General features: G+C 40.0%; 1 protein-coding gene across 1 annotated transcript; it reads left to right on the top strand.

Moving 5' to 3' along the window:
• The first annotated feature begins 5,133 nt into the window (after positions 1–5,133).
• On the top strand, positions 5,134–8,079 carry sfrp2 (secreted frizzled-related protein 2). The gene is made up of 3 exons (XM_068727022.1): positions 5,134–5,735; positions 5,966–6,046; positions 6,378–8,079. The coding sequence occupies exons 1-3, from the start codon at positions 5,234–5,236 to the stop codon at positions 6,680–6,682; spliced, it is 888 nt and encodes a 295-aa protein (XP_068583123.1). The 5' UTR covers positions 5,134–5,233; the 3' UTR covers positions 6,683–8,079.
• Positions 8,080–9,506: the final 1,427 nt, after the last annotated feature.

The following is a 9,506-nucleotide window of genomic DNA, read 5'->3' as shown; positions in this document are numbered from 1 at the left end:
ATAAACCTGCCTGGCTCACTGCTGTGTTTTATGGTACAAACACACTGTTTTTGGATCCCGTAACACAAATCAAGCCTTGAAATACTGAGCTTTTGTTCATACTTATTAGCTGTATGGTGGTCATCACAAGCCAATAGAATAATTAGTTTGACATTTTGGGAAATGCATTTATGCGTTTCCAGTATTTCTGCTAAGCTAAGCTAACAGCTGGTGGTCTTCCAGTGATGGAATGTAACGAAGCACATTTGCTCAAGTACTTATGGACAATTTGTTTTATGTATTTGTACTTTACTTGAGTATTTATTCTTGTACTCCACATTCTGAAAGCCAATATTATACTTTGTACTCCACCACATTATACATATACATCAATGAATAAATTACGATACGTTATTACAAGTTTAGCTACCAAGCAGTAGCCTATATAGGCCTAAAGTAAGTATTTACAATTAGCTCCACCTTTAGCAGCTGCGACATTCTTGATGCTTACACATCAATGCATCACTAATTATATATTATTCTGAAATGCGCAATGACAACTTTTGAAAGTGAGTATGAATATAGCAGCAAAGCACTATTTGCTCTGTCAAGTTAAAGAAGAGTTATACAACCTGAGCGGAGGATGAAGTCACTCTCCCTCTGTGTGTGTTGTTATCTGAGTTTCTCTTGGCTTTGTTTACATAGCCGGCTGGCCGTGCTTGCCATGTGAGGCAACAGATATGTTCTGAATTAAGTATTGAGCACCTTTAAGTACGATTTAGGATTCAGGACTTTTACTTGTGACAGAGTATTTTAACACTGTCAGAGTTCTTCTTCCACCTCTGTGATCGTTTCATCTTAATCTCTGCAAAAATCCAAGTAAGCATATGTCAAATTACTGCTTTCCATGACTCCTAAACGGCTGATCACTTAACATTAAATGTTTCTAACATTACAGAGAATACATCTCTCCACATAGTTGTCCACTGCTACGTACAGTGCCCACATCTCTAATATACATGTGGTTATCCCATGGTAGAGTTGTCTACGTGTCCCACAGCTGCTCTGAAACCCCATACTGAGTCAATTAGACCTGTACAATAGGAACATCAATTACGCCAAGCAGGCACGATCTATATGTCTCTGGAGCTCTAATGAGATTAATTCCTCTTGGATGGGATACATTCTTTCCCAAATGTCAATGCAGAAGGAGTGATTGAAGTTAACAAGCTCATTAGTGCACTTCAAGACAATGTTCAGAGCTGTATGATTGATTAGTTGGCAGTCAAGGGGCCGTGGAAGATGAAGACCAGTGGTCCTAATAGTGACGGCTTGTGTTTCTTTTTCCATTCTGGGCTACTGAATAATCCCTATCATCAGGCAGATAACACCATTTCTGTAAAGTCTGTCCTATAGCCTACACTCAAAACTGGCAGTGATTCAGCACCATCACGTCTAAGAGATCTCAGAACAATGAAGGTATACTGCAAAATAGTTTTTCCTGTAAAGGTTAAGACTGGCATTACTCTACATTGTACTTAAAAAGACGAAACTAACATTATATTATTCTGTCTCTCAATGCTCTCCGACTTTTCTAACTCAGCCTGAAGTCCATTTTTTCATACTGAAGAAATGTATCTTTAAAAATGTAGTTTGATTTTTAAAAGAGGCTCAGTCATTTTCTCAAGTTTTTAGTCAACATTACTCAAACAGGATTAAATAGTGTGTTTCTTGGGGACTATTTTCATCCACAGATTAATACACATTTGGTGCACTAGCGTGTTTATGGCAGCAGGATTTTGTCCATATTCATGGCTTTGAAGGAGCATTTCACGAAGTGCAACATTGTGGTTTTTGATGTTTTTTGTTCAAGAATGAAGGTCTACAGTTCGACACAGAGAAATGAGATTAAACCAGACAGACAATACTCGTTCACTTCATTGTCGGTTTTGGATTTGTTGACACTAAGAAAAATCTTGTCATTATGAGATGCAATTTCGTCCAAATCACAAGATCCTGTATGGAGCTGGGTTGCCTGTCTGCATAAAAATGGGTCAATGGGGAATCTGCTAAGAAAAAAGACTTTCAAACAAAACAGAGATGGTTTGGTTTACATTATAGCAGCCCTGACTGCTTTGATGATCCTCATACTGAGCGATGAGTCTTAATACATTGATTCCTCAAAACATTCCCACTAGGGTTTGGCTTTCTTTTGAACCTGCACCATACATCCTGTGATTGTATTTGACAGTAGTGTAGCCCTTGATTCTTTATGAAAAAAATGAAAGAAAAGGGTGAAGGGTTAATGGTTGAGGAGGGGGGAAGACAAAGAACGAAGGGGCAACAGATGGACCATAGGTCCGACAAGCTGCGTCTCATTTTCACACAGAGTTGTAATGAAAACCCGCTGGGGTGTCTTTAGGCACAGGCCTAGGATCAGCTTACCTCTATCCCGGGACCTTAACTGTCTGTGAAACCGTATTGTTAATGAAAACTGGATGTTATCTGTGTTTGGAGGTATAAAAGCTTAAGCTTGGTGAAGCTTTATCCAATCCTAGCTGCAGTCCAAATCCATGATTTGTAGTCTTTGTTTCTTGTAATCTTAAAAGATGAGCTGAAGTATCCAGAGGATCTATCACTCCGACTACTTTTCTACAAATGTTTTATATATACAGTATTTAAATATATATATATATATATATATATATATATATATATATACAATATATATATATATATATATATATATATATATATATATATATATATATATAAAACCTCCCAATGCATGTCCCATAAGGGTTTGCACATACAGCCCAAGAGTGTGTTTACAGCTGATCACATTTAGTCGCCCAAGAAATGTTAGCATGTGACCTGCCACACCACAGTTTAGCCAGCTGACCCGCTGCTGGGCTAAAGGGAGTCCAGTTGCAGGTTAATAGGGGGCTCGAGCCCTTAAATGGCCGTATAAGTGTTTCTACAGAGACCTGAATAGAATTAGCACACTTTGAAGGAACGGGGATAAGAGGGGGAGAGTTGCCCTGTAAAAACAAGTTAAACCTCTGACACAGACTGAAGAAGCGGTGAGGTCTCTCCTCTAGCGCTCTTAGGCCGCATTCAGACCCTCTCATTCATTTCATTCGATCTGGTGCTGCAGCGGGAAATCATTGTGACAAATGATGATTGCCACCGCGTTAACTTTTCAGAATTACATCATTCTGTCTCAGAGTATTACCAACCGCTGTGCAGTGTTTTGGCATCTAATAATCCTTCAAACTCACGGATCTGTCACTCAAGCTGCACTTCCTGGATCGTATTTCATGTCTCGCTGGTACCTGAAGCAACACAACCCCCACCAACGCAGCCCCTTGTTTTTCACTCTGAATGCCAGTTCAATCCTGGTAAGCTTGTAAGACATTTTCTCTTTAGAAGAAGCTATGACCTGTGGATCAAATCACTGCGTGTATCGTGAAAGATGTGAGACGTAGTGATGCGTTCAGCCAACTCTTACGGTCCTGCAACTTTACTGCAGGCACCCCAAAATATTATGCTGTGTTTGCTGCAGCAGAATTGGAGATTAGGCGTGGACAGACACAGAGGTGCACACTCACTCACAGACACGCGTGCACATGTCATACTGGAAATAAGTATTGTAGCCGTTACAACATGCACTCTTACTGCTGTAGTTTTGCTCTCGTGTACAGTAACCTCTCAGTTTCTGGGTGTGAGCAATATATATTTATGATGATGTCAACAGTCAATAAGGTGGATTCATCATTAGATGATGCTTCAGGCTCCTTTGTTAAAGAGTCAGGAAACACTTACTGTACCTACATGGACAAAACAATCAAACACCTCATTTAAGGGTGCAGCACTTTATTCATAAAACACCATTTATATGCCAGGTTCCCAATTTTTAAATACGTTCTGGCTTGTTTTCCTACAGAAAGAAAAAGAAGCGAGGCCTCTTTCCAAAACGATCGTCTTTGTTCAGTTCTACTATAAGAAATTTGGCACACCTAGAGCTATAAACTCTAATCACAGGTTTAATTCAGAGAAAATAAACTACAACTGTGCTTTCTATTCAAATTCTTTTCCCCACTACTTAAAACAAGTGACTCATAGCCTTTGTGAATGACTGAACCAACAGCTGAGGAGGTTCTGAGGGACTGACGATACAGGAATCAACATGTGAGGCTACTTTTCACGCCAGATGAGTTTTAGAAAATATGCTGATCAATCCATTACTTCTTGAAAATAGAATCACAATTGATATTTAATGTAATTTAGTTTTATTGGACGTGGCAGCAGAAGTCTCAATGACACATGTCTCTAAATCTGTGTCAGTAAAACCAATACTATCTGAATATCTAGAAACCACAAGGGGTAAGTGGGAAAATATGTTTCTGTGACTTGGGTGAACTGACCCTTTTTAGCTAGAAATTCCACATGCGAGATTTAAGTGTTCTCTCATTTTCAGAGCAAGAGGGTCAATCCTGAGAAGAACCACACTGCTGTCTTCAGACCAGACTGTAGCTCAAGGGGGTCTGAGAGCGGATAGGAGCCAGAGCTGCAGATTTGGTTTCACCCCTGGGTGTGCTGAGTGGAGGTCTGCTTCTCACACCAGGGCAAACAATATTTCACCATGAACCTGCAGACCTGCCCAGAGGATTTCCCCGCTGAACCCCCTAATGATGGAAAATTAACGCTCCACTGAACTGAGCTAAATGCCCCTACTGACAACATCTCCCAACTATTTACAGCACGGGGCTAAAAACAGCACGTTAAGGGATCACTCAGGATATATTGCTGTTGATTTGGGCGTAATGAGGAAAACCTGTCAGACACGTTTTGTTGTGATTTCCACGAAGGGGCAGGAGATGAAATAGAGGGGAGACTTGTGAGGGGAAAAAAACGTCCGGTGATAAAATACTATGAGCTATAATTAGAAATCAAAAATACCTGTGAGACCCAGAGGAGCAACACGTGATGATTTGGGCCTTTTTTTAGGGGGGGGGGGGGGGGGGGGGGGACTGAGGAGACACATTTATCTTCACCCGATATGAGGAAACCAAGTGCTGAATGGAGAAACGGTCTTTACGCACAGCGTGCAGACTCCTCCCAGACATGCCTGGAAGAAAACCTCTTGTTACAGTAGCTGCTGGCCACTGACAGAGACTCCATCCACGCTGACTGATGCTCAGCAACCCCGACTAAGCGTTTACATTTTGCAGGTTTTACGCGCAAAAAAAAAATGAGGGCCTTTATTTCGACAGTGACAGTGTTGTGGGTGATGACAATACCCTGCATGGAAGCTATCCACGGATTGTACAATTTCGGACAGCATGAGTTATTCTACAAAAAGAACAACTGCAAGCCGATTCCGGCCAATCTCCTCCTGTGCAACGACATAGAGTACACGGAGATGCGCCTGCCGAACCTGCTCGGACACGAAACCATGAATGAAGTCCTGCAGCAAGCTTCGTCTTGGATCCCTCTGGTCCAGAAGCAATGTCACCCCGACACGAGGAAGTTCCTCTGCTCCCTTTTCGCTCCCGTCTGTCTGGACGATTTGGACGAGCCCATACAGCCGTGCAGGTCACTGTGCGAGAGCGTCAAGAACGGCTGCGTGCCCGTGATGTCCGCGTTCGGCTTCCCTTGGCCAAAGATGTTGGACTGCGACCGTTTCCCACTCGACAATGACCTGTGCATACCGCCTGCAGGCATCGAGAACTTTGTGCCAGTCACCAAAGAAGGTAAGGTTGCGTTAAACTGTGTCTTAGGAGCAAATTGCCCCCCCCCAAGTATTGTGCGTAAATGCCTAATTAATTTCGTGGTGCATAAATATCATTTGCTTATCCGTCCATTTATTGCACCATCGTCCACTGTGGTAACATCTGGATGTGTCTGTCCTACTTATTTAGGTAATTTCCGGTTAAAATGTGGTAGATGATATCATGTTTACCTAATCTAACTTCTCTTTTAGTGCCCAGGGTGTGTGATGCTTGCAAGGAAACGGATGAAAATGACAACGAAATTGTTGACAACCTGTGTAAGAATGACTTTGGTAAGTCCCCCCCCCCCCACACACACACACCTATTGTATTAGTTCAAGGTGAAGCTCAGAGGCCCCAAGAGGTCATGAATGGAGGTTCCAGGAAGTTTCAGGAAAACTTCACTGCTAAATGTGTTTCATTCACTAAAATGTGCAAAGAAAGAATGTGTATTGTGACCAGGATTTCCCTATTCACTTTTTTATCTCACCTATGGCATGCATTTTAGCACTAAACCATAAATAGGCCTTCTCGTGAGGCTTCATTTTGACAAGTCAAAAAAGATGATCTTCACACAGATTTTGTGAAAACAAATCCCATATTTTCTCTTTTGCTTGCACCAAGCTCTGAAGATCAAAGTTAAAGAGATCTCCTACATCAATGGGGACACCAAGATAGTGCCGGAGAACAAGAGCAAGACCATTTACAAGCTGAACGGCGTGACGGAGCGTGACCTGAGGAAGACGGTGCTGTGGCTGAAGGACGGCCTGCAGTGCATCTGCGAGGAGATGAACGACATCCACGCCGCCTACCTGGTCATGGGCCAGAAGATGGACGGCCATCTGGTCATCACCTCGCTGAAGCGCTGGCAGAAGGGACAGCGAGAGTTTAAGAGGATTTCCCGCAGCATCCGCAAGCTGCAGTGCTAGGAAGCGAGCAAGGGGGGGGGGGGAGTGCATGTGTCACTGTTGAAGATAAAGTTTAGTAGAGCTATTTGCAATTATTCCTTTCCAGTTGTCACAAAAGTTGCAATTATGGTTCATAGATTATCTAGATTCCAGCAAAGATGTTTCTTTGTTCCACTTCCAAAAAATTGGCAATATAAAGCATGTCTGCTGGCTAAAAAAACCTACATTTTCATGTTCCGAAAGGTGATATGCTGATACATTTAAGCTACATTCACCATTGAGGCACGCATTTGCATCTGGTACAGGTACAGAAGTGAGTAGGTGTAGGAGAAAAAAAAAAAGTCCCTTAAATTGTAGTTATATGAGATTTCTGTTTTCATCCATTGACTCCCATTCATTTTGCACTTAGTGAGTAGTGAGCGACCCCCAGTGGCCAGTATTAAAAGTGGCGCGTCTTCTCCTGGGGAGCTGCCTTTGCTGTCCCCCCTCATTAATTTCACTCAGCTGGCATCCAAGGTGTAAAGGATCACTAATTACATGGTTAGAGGGAAAACTAGCAGAGTTTTGAATCCAGGATTAATAAAATGATTGGCATGTGTGGCGTACTATTAATTCCTGTGCCGGGGGTGAGTTTAAAACGTTTTCCTTTTCATCTCTGGTATTCTCTGGGATTTTTTTTTTCTGCCTCCGCATCATAACCTAAAAATTAAACTTTTTTTTATTTTTCATGGGGACTTCCTCAAACAACAAATCATCAGCAGTTGTTTGTTAAGGATCATATAAAACTAATGACATCACAAGGGTCAAAGGCCTTAATGATTAAACAACTGAGTTTGAAGTCTTCCAAAATAAAACTCTTTTCTCTCATAGTTCTACATAAATAGTTACTGATTCATATTGTGTGCTGCATAGTAAGTGAAGTTGTGATCCCAGTGTGCGTAGTGTGATGTTCAAAGACAAATATAATGTTAGTGTTTTGTATTCCTACCATTTTCTCAAGCAACAAATGAGAGATAGCTGGCTATATTCTCTTCCTGTTCAACATTTTAATACTCTTGGTAATATTTTTGTACTTGAGTCCCTGCATACTTTTCTACCACAGTATGATAGAACTAATATTTTTCTACTCCTGGCTTTCATGTTTCAGTTAAACATTTATGTTGAGTTTGCTTCTTCACGCTGTTGTTCGATGAGTGACACAAGTTGTTTTTTGGTATTATTAGAGGATGAATATCTGAGTTTTTGGTTGGTAGCGTTGATTTGATGAGCAGTAACTTGTTAGGCGCATATAATCAAGTGGCCCTGCGTATGTGTGTGTGCGCAATGTAAAAAGTATTTTTGAAAGTATTACTGTGTAAATATCAAATACTGACTTTTATTCTTGTATAGTTTCCAGCTATTAAAAGCTGCCAACATCATGCTTTGAGATGACTCATTTCATGTGTGTGTGTGTGTGTGTGTGGGGGGGGGGGCGCAAGAAATCAATACACTCACGAATAAAAAAGAATCATTGCCACAGTTTGAATAATGACAATAAACCTACAGTATGTATTATTGATGAAACACCGCCATCTAGTGGAAGCCATCAGTCAAATCTGGTCATGGTAATAATTGGATGCATATGAGGCGTGGTGATGTTTTTGCAACACATTGTATTTATAGCTTATTTTTTTCCAGTGGCATACCATGAAAAATACCTTTGAACATACAGGCTCATAATGCTACATGGGGCTTGACCTGTTAGCATAGTGTACATTCAATGATTTATTGAATAGGATTTTCATGCTTGCCTGTATTTTCAAACAAAGGGTTTTATATTTGACCATTTCTGAGAAACGCAGGGCGCTTATTTTATGTTCCTGATGCACTTATTGTTGTTTTTCAGTACTTGGAGTACTGTGGTACATTTCTGTATCGTTCACTTACTGTGAATCTGAATGAAGCCTTAGGCTTTTAACACGCTACAAGTATTTTTTATTATGGAAGAAGATGCCAAAAGGCACATTTATTGTAGTTAGCCATAAACTTTGGAAAACTTTACCTCATTATTTTAGATATCCAAATCAATCTACTTATGTATTTGTTATTTTGTCTGATGTGTTTACTGGTTTGATTTTTTTTTTTTTTTTTTTGTGTTTTATGCCGCTTCCCTGTTCTGCTTTGTTTTTTTGTGAACCTCTAATAGAGTTTTATTTTGGCAAGTGCCATTTAAAATCTTTATTTGCTTTTTACTTAACACCAAAAAAGCACCATAGCTGCCTTCTTTTTTTTTCTTTTTTTTAATTTATTTTCGGTCTATAAATTAGTGAAATATCCATCAGTTTCCCTGAGTTAAAGGTGTTAAAATTCATAGATTAGTGTGACCAAACTCAAAATTAATAATATTATACTGACGTATAAATTATGGGAGATGCAGCAAATTCTCAATATTGTTTTTAATTTTATTTTTTTTGCTTTTGACTTAGATTTGAGTATCAAAGGTGTTGGTGATTATCATGGGGACTTGTCCGTTTTGAGATTTTGGACTATTTTACTTTCATATTTTTGCATCTTGTCTCAGAAAACATCCGAAATAGACATTTAGGTGTTTCTTTTACTACACTTTGTCTATTTGGTTGCTAATATTTCTTCTGAAGTCACCAAAAGTTGGCATTAGATAATTCCTCATTTGCATATTTAAACATAACATTTCGGAAAACTTAGAATACAGAATATAATTATTTTTAATGTAATCAACTGGGAAGTTTCTTTGTGATGTCGTTTCTTCAACATTTTGACCCTATTCACCTGTAGTGTCTTCAAAATGTATATGCAAATTAGCACATCTTTGATAAGACAATGCCTG

Source organism: Cebidichthys violaceus, unplaced genomic scaffold (genome assembly GCF_023349555.1).
Source record: "Cebidichthys violaceus isolate CVI_PGR_0920_01 unplaced genomic scaffold, fCebVio1.0.p SCAF_4, whole genome shotgun sequence".
In the NCBI taxonomy this organism is placed as follows: Eukaryota; Metazoa; Chordata; class Actinopteri; order Perciformes; family Stichaeidae; genus Cebidichthys; species Cebidichthys violaceus.
Note: the sequence above shows the minus strand (reverse complement) of the source record. Positions and strands in the feature narration are given on the sequence as shown.

What these genes read in the sequence shown, in the direction of transcription:
- sfrp2 (XM_068727022.1), top strand. Translation starts at nt 5,234, where the DNA reads ATGAGGGCCTTTATTTCGACAGTGACAGTGTTGTGGGTGATGACAATA. An exon ending in TGTGCCAGTCACCAAAGAAG is followed by an intron (nt 5,736 to 5,965) that starts GTAAGGTTGCGT and finishes CTTCTCTTTTAG; the next exon opens with TGCCCAGGGTGTGTGATGCT. An exon ending in CCTGTGTAAGAATGACTTTG is followed by an intron (nt 6,047 to 6,377) that starts GTAAGTCCCCCC and finishes GCTTGCACCAAG; the next exon opens with CTCTGAAGATCAAAGTTAAA.